A 14,478-nucleotide genomic window follows, 5' to 3' on the forward strand; every position below is an offset into this window, starting at 1 on the left:
AAATCAGTTATTGTAATAAACCCCCAGGTGTACAATATATTGCTTTTCTCTGGAAAATTTGGTGTAACCCTTCACATTCCACTGACATGTTTCAGCAACTATGGCGTTTTTGTTTTAATGAACTGCATGTTTAAGGATAAATATGTGCCACAAGCTTTTAAACTGCCCCAAGTCATCGGCTTGTTTTGTTTTGGTGACATGCACTTCTGACACTTATTGCAACTGGCCTACGCTGCAATCACAACTTGGGAATCAATAAAATCACCTTTGCCGGCCAAGTACGTAACAACAATGAATTTGTCTTCAGTAGTTGGTCCTGCCCTAATATGACACGTTGAGGATGAAGAACAGAGGACAATGGACGGGGAACTTTTTTTTTCCCTTAAGAACTTTTGCGCAAGGATGCAGTCTTCGAGCATTTAGAGCAGTCAGTACCCACTAAAGCAATCGATCGGTGCCATGACAATTGCGCAAAGGGCGGCAAACGTTTTAACGACGTAGGGCGGCACGGTGAGCAGCTGGTAAAGCGTTGGACCCGGGTTCAATCCTGGCCCCGCCCGTGTGGGTTTTCTATGCACACTCCGGTTTCCTCCCACATCCCAAAAAACATGCAATGTTAATTGGATTCTCTAAATTGCCCCTAGGTGTGATTGTGAGTGCGGCTGTTTGTTGCCATGTGCCCTGCGATTGGCTGGCGACCGGTTCGGGGTGTACCCCGCCTCCTGCCTGTTGACAGCTGGGGTAGGCTCCGGCACGCCCCGCGACCCTTGTGAGGATAAGCAGCTAAGAAAATGGATGGATGGAGTACAATGTGACGAGTCATGTTATAGTCTCGTATATAATATTAACACTGATTGGCCCATCAAGGTTTGACAACTCAAGTCAAACATCTGACCACTTGGGTGTCAGTAATTAAGAGCTTGCTTTTATTTTATTTTATTTTTTAATTTAGCAAATCAAATTTACAGTATTTGTATAGCACATTTCATACACAAAGTGACTAAATGTGCTTTACATGATGGAAACTAAATATCATTTGAGAAAGTCCAATTAAAACATCTTTTATCCAGATTAAAACCTTTTTTTTCTCATGCGTTTTAGAGTACTTCCACTTTTCATTGATATTTCTTTGGCATATTCAGCTTTGTTTTTTATTCACATTTCAATTTTAACATTGATTAAATGTCGGTCAAGCTCATGTGTGTGTCGTTTGAGGTGATTGCGAAATCCAGGTGAAAGTTATTCGTTCAGGTGATGTCACTTGCAGGCAAATTTTGCACCTCTAAAAACGCGCTCGCAAACGGGGAGTCGTGCAGAACCCCCCCCCCCCCCCGGTCGGTTTCGTCGAACAGCAGCCCAGTTTGCGCGATCCAAACGGCCCCCTTGCTACAACTTTTGACGGTAGGCCTGACTGATCAACGATGTCCTGGTCGGCAAAGAGTTTAGCGCTGCCCCTGGTGCTGCTGTGCTTGTGGGGGCTTCAGGAAGGAACGCGAGCCTGCAAATGTGTCAGCCGACACCCGCAAGAGGCGTTTTGCCAATCGGATGTTGGTAAGTTCAATTGGAACGCTGCAGTAATTTAAAAAAAAAAAAAAAAAAAAAAAAAAAAAAAATTGTGAATCTCTTGGTGGCTACCATTTCACCTCAAGTTGCGCTTATGTTGTGGACAAAAGTCACTTTAAAGATACTTTTGAGAGTGTTTTTCTTTTCTTTAATTCAAATCTAGCAAGTAGCTAACCTGCAGGTGCTTAGGAAATTAGGGCTTTTTTTTTTTTTTTTTTTTAAAGTTGGTGAACAAATGACAATTTTGAACACAGACATTTAAACCCAAATGATTATTTTGAAGCGAGCAACGTTCACGTCGGTTTATACTTGTGGTGGCATCATTCCTGGTGAACTTAAAAGTAAAACCTGTTCTGGAATAGTTAGCAAAAAGGCTTGCAATTCATCTATTTTCTGAGCTGCTTATCCTCACAAGAGTCACGAGAGTGCTGGAGACAATCCAAGCCAAATTCATCAGGAGGCAAGTGTAGCACCTTAAGTATATAATACTTTGAGAGTTGGCTAACCTGAGTTCTTTCCTAAATCTAAATTAGGAACTAATTGACTTAAGGGCTCATACAAATATGAACATAGCCAGCAAAACAACTTGTAATTCAAACAGCCTCATCCAAGTCCTCACAGTCTGAACCGTTGCAAAGCTTTTTTTGTACTCAAACGCAAGCCTCGCTAGCGTTTGCTCGTCGCTAGCCGTCCTCGTCTTCTTCCTCGTGGTCCGCTAGCGGCCTAGCAAAGTTCCATATATCCCCTTCGCCTCTGCATTAGCGGCTAACTGCACCACGTTTTTGAGTAAGTCCACTCAAACGACAGACTATCCCAAATTGAACTGTCAGCAGTCTTTGTCGAACACGTTGTTTTTTTTTTTAAATGTCCGCCCTTAACTTTCCTTTTCTTCGAAACAACGCGTCAAAGTCCGCACTTCGTCCCACCTTTTCTTTTTTGTCTCCCTCAACTGTATGTCAATTCCTGTCCTTCTCAAACTGGTTACAACAATAAAATGACAAACAAAAGTATTTTTTCACAAATTAAAAATTAAGTAAATGCAAATCCCAACAAAAGAAAATATTCCACCACCTTGCATAAAGGAGCTATAACATAATTGCTACTCAATTTATTTTAAATAGCTATATATATAATTTTTTTTTTTTTTTTTTAACTGCGTTACACAAGGTACACCCTAACTGGGTGCCTGCCAATCGTGGTCACAATCAGACCAAGGGTCAATTTAGTGTCCAATTAATGTTGCATGCTTTTGGGATGTGGGGAGAACGGGTCCGGCATTTGAAACCCGGACCTCAAAACTGTGAGGCCAAGGCTCTACAGCTGTGCTGCACTTTTCAATTCAAAAAATTGTTCATTTCTAAATGCAACCGTTTTACTTGGATTGGGAGTAAAGTGCAATTGTTGCGACTGACGTTGACGCCATTTCAGAAATGTCATCCACCTGCCAAATCACTTTTTAAGTATTTTCCAGCTATTCCTAGACTTGCATACACCAGAAAGTTCAAGTTTTGTAAATCTATTAATAAAAATCTCATTTGTCTTTCCAGCCATCAAGGCAAAGGTTGTTGGGAAGGTCGACACGACCTTAAATCCCATTAAGTATCGCATCAAACAGATCAAGGTGAGAATTCTTCTGTGGCTGCAAATTCGCCAGTTATCTAATTTGCTTTGCTTTGTTTTTGTTTCGCAGATGTTCAAGGGTCCTGAAAAGCGATTTTGTTACTTCTACACTGAACCCGACTCTGCAGCTTGTGGCGTTAATCTCTCCAATAACACCGAGTATCTTCTATCAGGTAGATTTCACACCCGGAATATGGAAACTCACTGCATGGTTTCAAAGAGCGCCATCGATGTTTTAAATGTCCTTGACTGGCCTTTCTTTCTTTCGGCTTGTCCCGTCAGGGGTCGCCTCAGCATGTCATCTCCAGGTGAACGCTCGTATTTTTTGTCAGTTTTTACGCCGGATGCCCTTCCTGACGCGACCCCTCGCCGGTTGGGGGGGGGGGGGGGGTCTTGACGTAGACGAAAAGCTTCTTTGTACTCGAGCTGCAGGAATTAGTAACAGTAATTGTTTCGTTTGAGATATTGCTAAATTTTCCGTTGCCGTTTTGACAAGTCTTCTTATCGTTGTGGGTTTTAATGACAAAGCAGAAAAGATGCAACTTGTCACCCTTGACTGAAGTTCACCCAAGTCCCTTTTGTTGTATCAAAGTGAGTTTGTGGTGGTGGGGGGGGGGGGGGAAATTCTGTCCAACTGCACAAAGTATGGCGCCAGTCGGACAACACAACGATAAAGCACACGAAGGTTATCTGACAAGCGTTCTGAACGGCGTGACCGGGAGAACGCGAAGCCACAACAGGACAAAGCCTGTCAAAGTTGAAGGTGGAACTCGTATTTGATATGTAAAAACATAAATGAAATAAAATTTCCAACAAGGCAATGGGCTCCTAAAGCTGCCACAAATGGATTGCCTTCCAAAAACCGTTTTCCCTTCCTTTCGGCTTGTCCCGTTAGGGGTCGGCACAGCGCGTCATCTTTTTCCATCGGAGCCTTTCTTATGCAAGTAACCGTGACACGCATTGCTGAGGTCACCAGGCTACTTCCTTTTCGTCTCATTTTCCCTCCTGTCGTCGATCAGGCAGACTGGCCTCCGACGGTTCCATGCACGTCTCCCTGTGCGACTTCTATCAACGCTGGGAAGACTTGAGCGCCATGCAAAAGAGAGGCCTAGTCCAGCGCTACCAAACGGGCTGCGATTGCAAGGTAAAACACGTTTTTGCACTGCTTGACCGAAAGGTTCCCGCTGCACTATTAAGAGACTTAATTAGCGTTGCGGGAGTCGCGCCGCCGGCCGCGCGAGAGCATGAATTTCTGTATCCCGCAGATCACTCGCTGCGTCTCCACCCCGTGCGGCCGAGGCCCGACCGAGTGCTTGTGGACGGACTTTCTTATGGCGAAGGTGTTCCGACACTTGGCTTGCATCAAGAGAAGCGACGGCTCTTGCGCCTGGTACACGACGGTCGCCTAACCCAAACTGCTTTATAGATGTCTGAGAGCTTTCACTCAAATAAACGTCGTAAACTCAATTCAGTGTTTTTGTTTTCCCTGATGATGAGAACTTGGCACTTTTTTTTTTTTTTTTTTTTTGTACAAGCACATGGTCATTTTTCTTTTCCTTTTTTTTTTTTTTTGAAACCCCTGCTGTTAGGCTTCCAAATAATTTCATGTTGCCTTTTAAGTAGAGTAACTCTTGTGCAATCCTAGCTGTAATTTCCAAATGTCATCCCTTTGCTGCTTATCTTTTATTGTCGCATTCATATATTGTCCTTGTCCCTTTGTCATAACCTTTTTTTTTTTTTTTTTTTTTTTTTTTTTTTTTTTTTTTTTTTGTGCTTTGGTTACAAAAACCTTTGAATAGAACTTTTGTGTGGCTGAAAGTCCCTTGTTAAATGTTAGCTCGTAAGTGATTTTAATTTGGTCAAATTGCAATTGTTACAAATTAACCCAAATGTTAAATGGTATCCTGTTATTTTGATAATTAGATATACAAAGTTGCTCCTTGGCATATTTAAAATGACTATTTACATAACAGTCAAGTTATACTTTTTGTGAAACTGATTAGACTATTTGACTAAAGATTCACTAAGCTTTCAATTTTTAAAAACATGTTAGAGTAATTTTTTTTTTTTTTTTTTCTGGTATGCACTTTCCAACTTTAGTAGTTTAATGAATATGGCATTAGAGATTCCTGACATGGATCCATAATGACTAAACAGTTCGCACTGCATTTGACTCTCCCAAAAAAAAATCGTTTCGGGAATTACCTGTGCTGGGCGGGGCATTAGCGAGGAGTGACGAGAGACAGCTGAGTCTAAACCATCGGTTTTCTTTGTTGCTTATCCTCACGAGGGTCGTGGGGAGGGCTGGAGCCTATCCCAGCTGTCAAGAGGCAGAGGTACAACCTTAGCTGGTTGCCAGCCAATTGCAGGGTACATCAAGACAATCAGAATCACAACCTTGGGGCAATTTAGTCCCCAATTACTGTTGCATGTTTTTGGGATGTAGGAGGAGACCGGAGTACCCGGAGAAAACCCACAGAGAGAATGTGCAAACTCCACACCGGCGGGGCCGTGCCATCCCCTATTTGACTCGTTTTAAGCTCAACTCCAAAGACATCTACCTTGAGTCAAACCATTAAAGATAAACCAGAAACTGAAGAAGCAAGGGTGGTCTAATCATTAGCGTGACTGTTCAGCATAGCTACACAAATACCAATTTTGTACAAAAAAAAAAAAAAAAATTCAACACCGTTGATGTTAACATGTTGGCGTGGCCCCTCAGCAACAGCTTCGAAAAGTTGTTTGCCAAAACCTGGCGAAAACTGCAACAGCGTGCGCCGGTGACGTCGCATAAATGACAATTATGGGCGGTATCTGAAGCCATAAAAAGGCCAACCGAAGCGGAGCAAGCCAGCCACTTTCTCCAACTTTGTCATTTCTGCTTTTTTTGACTTCGTAGGTCTTGAGTTATATCAAGAATGAGGCGGACGGTGAAGAGTTTGGTGCTGGCCTTGGCGCTGCTGTTTTTGTGGCGGCTCCGCGGAGGCGCACAAGCCTGCAGCTGTTTTCCAAGACATCCCCAGGAGGTGTTTTGTCAAACGGAAGTTGGTAAGCTCTCAACCGCCTGTTCAACTACTTTTGACATTATTTCAATTTAGTTTTAAACTGGGAGTGTTTGCTTGAAAATGTGATTTTGATGTCGTCTTTGTGACATTTTGCTGATTTTTGACAGGGTTGGAGTTTGAGCGACACTGGCTTCCTTCTTTTTTTTTTGCCTTGCACACGACCAGACTGAAAATTAATGTATTTTATTTTATTTTTTAACACTGCACAATTTAACAATGTAAACACTTCATCGGGTTTGAGTGTTCAGACCAAAAGAGAAAGGAAACTTGATTTCCTTTTCATGCTGTGGCAAAATGATTGACGCCGACTGCTTGGTGATGCCGTTCGATTCATTAACAGTGTTTAGCAATGCTAACTTTTAAGACTGCATTTGCATTATATGTGAAAAATATTCATTCAAATTTACTGTGTGAGTTTTTCGTGATCTTGTATTTTGCTCTGTTTTGGCGCTTCCAGCAAGTACTGGAAGTTGAACCCCATTTCATTTGGCTTTGCGGTACCGCCTCGGCCCCTAATCCTCAAAACTGGCGACATCTTGCTTTAATGTCAATAACCTTATCAAATTTTCTTTCTAGTCATAAAGGCAACGGTCGTCGGGAAGTCTGAAGTGAGCTTAAAACCTGGTGGGGGAAATCCTGGTATCTTTGATCCGAGCAACTTCAACGTTATCAAGTATGACATCCAACAGACTGGGGTAATGAGTCTCGTAGTATTCAGATACAGTATTTTTGTATGTATTCAAATTTAACTTTTTTTTTTTTTTTTTTTTTTTCCTTCCTTCTCTCCCAGGCATTCAAGGGCCCTGAAAAGCTTTTTGGTTCAGTCTTCACTGCAACCAACTCTGCAGCGTGCGGAGTCAATCTGGTCAACGGCACAGAGTATCTACTCCCAGGTATTTAGAAAGACTAAAACAATCTGATCCAGGGTCAAACAATGTTATTTTTTAATAGCAGTTATTGCGCTGTCGGGTTTAGTTTTTTCATGCGTGTTGCGCTGTCGTTCAAGGCTGAACGTGAACTTTCTCGCATCCTTGCATGTCATTGGACTTTGCTGACCCAACACTTTTCAGCTGTTTCCCAACATCTCTGTTCCTCAATCAATCAATCAATCAAGCCAGGAATGTCTATAACGGTGACAAATACATATTGCTGAGCTCTGGCCTACAGCACTTTGAAATCCAAACCAGTGGGGAAAGGCACCAGGTGGCTTCCTCTTTGCTCGCGGTGCCAACTCAGGGCAGCACCGGAGCGCCATGGGAGTTTTGTAACAGCAAGGTGTATTTCACAGGGCGGCTTCACTTCTTACCTCTTCTTCTTTTCCTTTGGGCTTGTCCCGTTAGGGGTCGCCACAGCGTGTCATCTTTTTCCATCTAAGCCCATCTCGTGCATCTTCCACTGTCCTCGTACCCTCCATCAACCTTTTCTTCGGTCTTCCTCTCGCTCTCTCTTCCTTGGTAGCTCCATCCTCGTCACCTTTCTACCGATATAGTCACTCTCTCGCCTCTCGACATGTCCAAAAGCATCGAAGTCTGCTCTCTCGATAGAACCTCGTCTCCAAAACATCCAACTTTGCCTGTCCCTCTCATGAGTTCGTTTCTAATCCTATCCAACCCCGCTCACTCCGAGCGAGAACCTCAACATCTTCATTTCTGCCACCTCCAGTTCTGCTTCCTGTCCACCGTCTCTAATCCGTCCATCATGGCCGTCCTCACCACCGTTTTATAAACTTTGCCCTTCATCCTAGCGGCGACTCTTCTGTCACATAGAACACCAGACACCTCCCGTCAACTGTTCCACCCTGCTTGGACCAGTTTCTTCACTTCCTCACCACTGCTCTGGATTGTTGACCCCAAGTATTTGAAGTCATCCACCCTCGCCATCTCTTCTCCCTGGAGCTTCGCTCTTCCTCCTCCGCCCCTCACATTCATGCACATATATTCTGTTTTCCTTTGGCTAATCTTCATTCCTCTCCTTTCCAGTGCATGCCTCCATTTTTCTAATTGTTCCTCCGCCTGCGTTCACTGCAGATCACAACATCTGCGAACATCATAGTCCACTTCTTGCTGATGTGTCAAAATTGCATCTTCTCTCACGTATTACAGGGCGACTGGATGACAACGGTTTGCTGCACGTCTCGTTGTGCAGCTTCGTCTCGCGGTGGGAGGACTTGAGCGCCACGCAAAAGAGAGGTGTGATGCAGCGCTACCAGCTGGGCTGCGATTGCAAGGTAGGAACACGATGCGGCTATAAGATCAGGGTTGAGGATGACTAATTTTGGAAAAACACGTGGCACAATTTTTTTTTTTTTTTTTTTAAATCAAACAACTCTTAAATGGTGACCTTTGGTTACTTCTACCAGTGTAAATACAGGACAATCATAACATTTTGAAAACCTAAAATATGAGTTCAAACAACCAAAATAAGTTTGGCAAACTTCAGACATAAAAATGTACAGTTAATTTTATATCAAATGCACTTACAAGTTATATTTCAGAAATAAATACACAATTTGTTTGCATATGAGAGAGAGATCATGAAATATAAATGTGAGCGATAAAATGCGTGATCGACAGGGCCATGAGTGCTACAGATGGGCCTAATCGTATTAACAGTTGTCAATTATATAACATTTGAGAAATTTACGTCCAACTTACCTTTGTGTTTCCTGCTTTGGATATGCTTGCTCGTCGGCTTCCATAATTGATCGGATCGGAACACAGAGCGCTTTGCCGGGAACGTCCACTTTTTGTATGCGTTCGGTTAGACATGTTGATGTGGTTTTCGTTCCTATCAGCACGGTTACACTTTTTTCAAGCCGTGCCCATCTGAAACAGCTTTTTTTTTTTTACCCTGAGCTTCATCTTTTCGCGCCAAGACTTTCGCCATACTGGCTAAAGTGCAGCCCGCTCGATAACTATGCTGTAATAAACAGTCATTATTATAAACGCCAGATTTAACGCTAACAGATAGCAATGTCGTTTTCCGCTACCACAGCTGGTACGCATTTCATGACGAGCGTTGCCGATTGATGCCGGCGGCCGGTCTTGATCACGGCCCCCCCCCCAATTTTTCATTGGATTTACACGTTTCACAAAAATGACATTTTCAGCTGAAAAAAAACGCAGGATTCTGCAAATCTGCAGAGAATTCTCATCCCTGTAAGATGAGTTTTTGTTTTATGCAACTCTGTAGTGGGCAGGACTTACGAAATGCAGCTTCTCAATCTACCTAAACATTTTTTTCATGACATATTGCTGAAGTATTTGAACTTTTGCAAGCCAAAACAGGAGCTCCTACCGATGCAAGTCGTTTTTCAATGTTTTGGGGTTTGGTTGATTTGGAGAATAAGTGGCATTCAAGTAGTCTCCTCGATGTTGCGTGAAAACCTGAAATTGCTCTCCTGTCGCCTGCAGATCACATTCTGCTCCTCCACGCCGTGCGGAACCACCCAGTCCGAGTGCTTGTGGACAGACTTTCTGATGGGGCAGCTGTTCCGACACTTTACTTGCATCAAGAGAAGTGACGGCTGTTGCGGTTGGTTCACAGGGGGCCTCTAGCCCAAAAAGCAACTTGCTGATATTGAAGACCCTTAATGCAAATAAAAACAAAATGAAACAACGCAGTCTTTGTCTTTTTTTTAGCAGTTTCTGACACCAGAACACTCGAGCGCTAACCTAAGCATCTAAAAGGAATGTCTGGTATCTGGTCGGTAATGCCACCTCATTTTGGACTCTGGCTGCACAGGCCAAAACCCCGTCTGAAATATTGCTTGATGGCACGTTAGCCAGAGAACTGAAACTGGGTGAGACTTGGTACAACTACAAATTGAATTTTGATTGGAGTTCCCATTCCTAATTTATGTTACTAGAAGCTATCTCTGATTCAATTTGAGGCCGGGAAAAACAATAATTCAAAAGTAAAAATGAGCCAGACAATGCCATTTATTGATTAAAGTGAGGGTAAAAGATTTGAGAGCGGCAAGCAAAAAAAAAAAAAAAAAAAAAAAAATATACATACAGCACGTACTTAGACGTACTCCGGCCTCACGACAAAGCGGTACGCAAATTTTTCACCGGGACACGGGTAGGTCGGCACTTTGGTCCCGTTGACTGCGACGTAGGCCATGTCGTTTTTGAACTCCTGAACCTGACACACGTACTTATCCTGACAAATGACGAGAAGCCGGTTGCGGTAGGCGATTTCTGCCTGGTGGGTGAAGCCTTGGCGAACCAGCTTAGCCGCGGGGAACGACTCGCAATTTGTGTATTGGGTCGAACACTCACTTTGAGACGTGAACACGTTCGCCACCCAATCAACGGCGGCGTCCTTGAAGAGCAGACTTTCGTGAGGGCGTGTGCTGAAGCTTTTCGATGTTTCTCCGTACGGGCTGAGCGTGGGATACATATATTGTAAGTTACCGTACCTGTCGATGAACACAGTCGTTCTCCTGTGTGAATTTTGACGTCTCTCTACAATTTCTTTGCCTCTACTCGTCGGAGGTTTAATGAGCACACCCCACGGCTCGGCGGTGTAGATCCTGGGCTGGTAGTGGTCATCTCGGTTGAACTTCGGGTGAGCGGCGAGCGTGCTGAAGAGCAGCACGTGAAACTGCAAAGCTTTCACCATCTTCTCCTGATACACGTTCTTATGAAGGTCATACAGGGAGGAGTTGACCTCCAGCTCGTACAGTTTCTCCGCAGGGATCATCGGGAAGCGGACACAGTTTAGCAGCTTAACCTGGGCTTCCGACGTAGACCCGTTGCCTTTCTCCTGTATCAGGCTCTCCACGGTCCGAAGCACAAAATATTCATCTGGCACCACCAGGTCCGAACGGGACAGAAGCTCCCCGAGGAGTACCCAGGAGAGGCTGAGCCAAGCCGGGGACTCGGTCAGCTTGTGGAAATTCCAGGCCAGGTACTGCAGGCAGTTCTCCCGTAGGATGAGGTCTCCGGTTTGTGTGGCGTACTCAAGAAGGGACAACTGGGTCTGAAACGAGGAGTCGTCCGGGAGGATGCGTGTGAACAGGCGGCCGATGTCCCCCATCAGTCGCTTCAACTCAAATTCCGACGCCAGCTGGTGAAGGCACTGCGCCGAGGAGACGGTCACGTCCATTTTGCGGGTGTAAAAGTATCTTCAGGAAAAAAAAAAAAAAAAAAAAAAACATTTGAAATTTTTGCCAAGGAGACCATTACAATACGAGCTTCGAGATAATGGCAGGTAAAGTGGTGCCTTGAGATACGCGTTTCATTTCTTCTGTGAAAGGCTCGTGAATCAAAACACTTTCCCCATTGAAGTGAATGAGCATGAAATTAATCCGTTCGAGCATCTTCCACAAAAAAAAAATTGTGTATTTAAATGAGGACAAAGTCCCCCGTGTTATTGTACTACATAAAAACATATGGTAACAAATTATTTAAAATTTATAAGTTTTTGTCACACTGCATTCATTGAACGGCCAGCGCGCTGCAATTTTGTGGTCTGCTCACAGTGGCCACTGGGGGCAGTATAAGACTGCAGCTCCTTGACAGTTTAACGCCAATAAACTTGTCAGTACAACACTATTAGTCATTCTTTGCAGAGTATAAATAATACGAATGAGTACTGTTATACTATGACTACCATTTTTATCCAGTTTGTCTCTTAAAGGGTAACAGCGCCGCAAGGTAGATACTATTTAGCATTAGCATGGATTCATGGATAAGTTAGGCGTGGCAATAAAGAGGATGAATCGTACGATCTTTCTCAAATTACCGCCTGTTGTGAAGCGAGTTGAACTGAGTCCATTGTCATCATTCAGCACTCACGAGGCACGACGGCTAACATCTTGAGAAACCGTAACGAGTTTGCGAATCGCAAAGCGCGAATACTCAGCGGATTCCCGTACCTCACGAAGGAGCCGACGTAAGGCTGGCAAGCCAGGTTGACGTTTAGCAAAATCTCCTCAGACGTGTTAAAGACGCGGAATTGTGAAAGGATGGCTTTGTGCGTGCAGATGGGGGTCTGCACGGTGTCGTTGTCCCTTTCGTTCCCTGTGGCGCTCTCGAATACAATCAGGAAATCGCAACCTGTCCCGCTGTCAAGTAGGGCGCCCAAATCATCTGAGAGGCTGATGCTGTGGTCCAGGTAGTGTGTAAAATTCGGCACGGTCATGTTCGTGTCTGAAACAATCACAGAGCGCTCGGATGGTGGATTCGTGGACCTCTCTTTGTTTAAACCGTGGTTGGTTCAACACTTACTTGTCGGTTCGCAAATTACGCCGACATCCTCTTTGTGGGTGCAGTCGGTCACTCCCCAGTTCCCCGCGGGACAATTAAAGAGACTCCTCTCTGTGCCGTCACATTTGACTTCATCCAGCCAAATGGGACCGGATCCTGTGGCGAGGAGATAACGATGCTTAGGCACGTTGAGTTGGTGCTCCAAGTTGCGTACCAAACTCGAATGACGGACATTAAAATACGTTAGCGTGATGAATTGTGTTCACTCAAAACGAGGCAGAGTGAACTAGAATGATACAGAGGAACCTCAAGAGCTGGGAGGAAAAATAAAAAAAAAAAAAAATTGTACACTCAGCGAAATTCATCTACATGAGTTGCACTTCCTCTTCTCTCCGGAGGAATTCAAGAGAAGTACAAGCTGTACGTACATTTGATCGATTTGCTTCCATCTAACGACAGTGAAGGGCACCTTCTTTGTAATCCTTCCCGACGACGACAGATTTGGCTCCTGGGAACTTGAGCTGGCGACACACCACCTGAGCCTCCGCCATGTCAAAACCGTCGTCGCACACGGTTCCCCACCGACCGTTGTGGTAGATCTCCACGCGACCCTCCCAGGGGTTCGCAGTGCCGGAGAGCCTCAGAGCGCCTTCTTGAGCCTCTGGAGGTTCACAGAAACATTTTATTTTATTTTTTTAATAATTAACTTTGCTACATCATCATTCTAAATATATTTGCAGGATCTTTGTTTTTTGTACATTTTTTCCCCCCTTTGGATTTTGAAACAGTTCAGAACCAACAAAAGCAGTTTGATCAACTCACTGAAAGATGACAACTTGAATGCACTTCCGCAGATGCCAAAAAGCAGCAGAAGCCACAGCGTGGGGAACGTCGGACGCTGGCGCATTTTCAATCCACAGTGTAGAAATCTGATGACACCGAGAGATGAGTGACAGAAAAACTCAAATTCAGTCGCGTGAATTTGACTCCTGCAGCTTCAGGCGTGTGCTAATCACAAGTCTTAAACGTAAAAGAAATCTTGAGCGAACCCCAAGTCACTGTGGCAAAGATTAAATACTAAATTGCGTCCGACGCCAGCATAAATATCAAGTGAGTAAAGTCATTTCCTCCAATCTCGCGCAATTACAACACATTTTCACACTTTAGCCACTTTGCAGTTTCTCTACTTCTGTCAGCTGCAGTGACATTTATAAGTCACTTTTTTTTTTTTTTAAATGATCAGGGCATGGAATCAATCACACCCGGCATGCTCAAGTCATTTTAAAGGGCATTTCTTCTCATTTGACCAGCCGTCATCATTTCACATTCATTGACTTCATCAGACGAGTCTAGCTGGACTAGGACTAGGCAACGAAGAGCTGCCTGGTTTTTACACGGTCTGCACAAAACCAACTTCTTTCAAAAACAAACCACTTCAAAATGCTGATTTTCAGATGTAAACCAGATGTAGCAGTACAAAGCCCAAGTAGTCTTTTACTACAGAAGCCCAACAAACAGTAGCAGAATTGCCCTTTTCAACATATTCCGTGACCCTTGTGAGGATAAGCGTTCCAGAAAATGGATGAATGGATTTTCCGCTTACTGTCACCCGAAGCTGAATCGACGGAAATCGACTTTTACAAATACATTTGAAAATGATTACAGCATCTGGTTAACAATAAGCTTTCGCCAAGCAAGTCGCAACTATATTAAATATGACTTGAGTCAAGTCATGTGACTCAGCTCCAGCAATGAGAAAATGTCATGTAATGTAAATTTAAAATCAATTACCTGCTTCCGTGCGACTTGTCAGGACCTCCCGTCTTCAGTCAACTTGTCCGCTTTTCCTTCTGAACTTCAACTCAAAATCTTCTTCCCCGCTTTCCTTAAGTTTCGTTTGGCTGAAAAAAAGGACGTTGCGCAACCGTCGCGCACGAAAACGAACCTTGAGGAAAGCGATCGCTTTCCTGACAAAGAAAGTGGAACCGGTCCCTCGGTGTTGGACGCGAGGAACA

The 14,478-nt window shown here is 44.0% G+C and overlaps 3 protein-coding genes across 5 annotated transcripts; 2 read left to right on the forward strand and 1 right to left on the reverse strand.

The window, feature by feature from the left end:
• Positions 1-1,308: 1,308 nt before the first annotated feature.
• Positions 1,309-4,650, forward strand: LOC133513974 (metalloproteinase inhibitor 2-like). 2 transcript variants are annotated; one of them, XM_061845114.1, is made up of 5 exons: positions 1,309-1,551; positions 3,111-3,184; positions 3,254-3,356; positions 4,203-4,327; positions 4,449-4,650. In XM_061845114.1, the coding sequence occupies exons 1-5, from the start codon at positions 1,422-1,424 to the stop codon at positions 4,590-4,592; spliced, it is 576 nt and encodes a 191-aa protein (XP_061701098.1). In that variant the 5' UTR covers positions 1,309-1,421; the 3' UTR covers positions 4,593-4,650. The 2 variants fall into 2 exon arrangements, with proteins under 2 accessions (XP_061701098.1, XP_061701099.1); XM_061845115.1 differs by lacking the exons at positions 4,203-4,327; positions 4,449-4,650 and adding an exon at positions 3,466-3,659.
• A 345-nt stretch (positions 4,651-4,995) lies between these two features.
• Positions 4,996-10,210, forward strand: LOC133513973 (metalloproteinase inhibitor 2-like). Of its 2 annotated transcripts, none has more exons than XM_061845112.1 (6): positions 4,996-5,023; positions 6,083-6,231; positions 6,825-6,943; positions 7,039-7,141; positions 8,351-8,475; positions 9,662-10,209. In XM_061845112.1, exons 2-6 carry the CDS (start codon positions 6,102-6,104, stop codon positions 9,803-9,805), a joined length of 621 nt encoding a protein of 206 aa, XP_061701096.1. In that variant the 5' UTR covers positions 4,996-5,023; positions 6,083-6,101; the 3' UTR covers positions 9,806-10,209. The 2 variants fall into 2 exon arrangements, with proteins under 2 accessions (XP_061701096.1, XP_061701097.1); XM_061845113.1 differs by lacking the exon at positions 4,996-5,023 and adding an exon at positions 5,504-5,519 and having other exon boundaries at positions 9,662-10,210.
• Positions 10,211-10,247: 37 nt separating this feature from the next.
• Positions 10,248-14,447, reverse strand: LOC133513968 (galectin-3-binding protein A-like). Its single transcript, XM_061845108.1, has 6 exons — positions 14,255-14,447; positions 13,286-13,392; positions 12,933-13,124; positions 12,485-12,619; positions 12,133-12,406; positions 10,248-11,379 (listed from the first exon to the last, which is right to left on the reverse strand). Exons 2-6 carry the CDS (start codon positions 13,368-13,370, stop codon positions 10,275-10,277), a joined length of 1,791 nt encoding a protein of 596 aa, XP_061701092.1. The 5' UTR covers positions 13,371-13,392; positions 14,255-14,447; the 3' UTR covers positions 10,248-10,274.
• Positions 14,448-14,478: the final 31 nt, after the last annotated feature.

This window comes from Syngnathoides biaculeatus, chromosome 16, assembly GCF_019802595.1.
Source record: "Syngnathoides biaculeatus isolate LvHL_M chromosome 16, ASM1980259v1, whole genome shotgun sequence".
Lineage (NCBI taxonomy): Eukaryota > Metazoa > Chordata > Actinopteri > Syngnathiformes > Syngnathidae > Syngnathoides > Syngnathoides biaculeatus.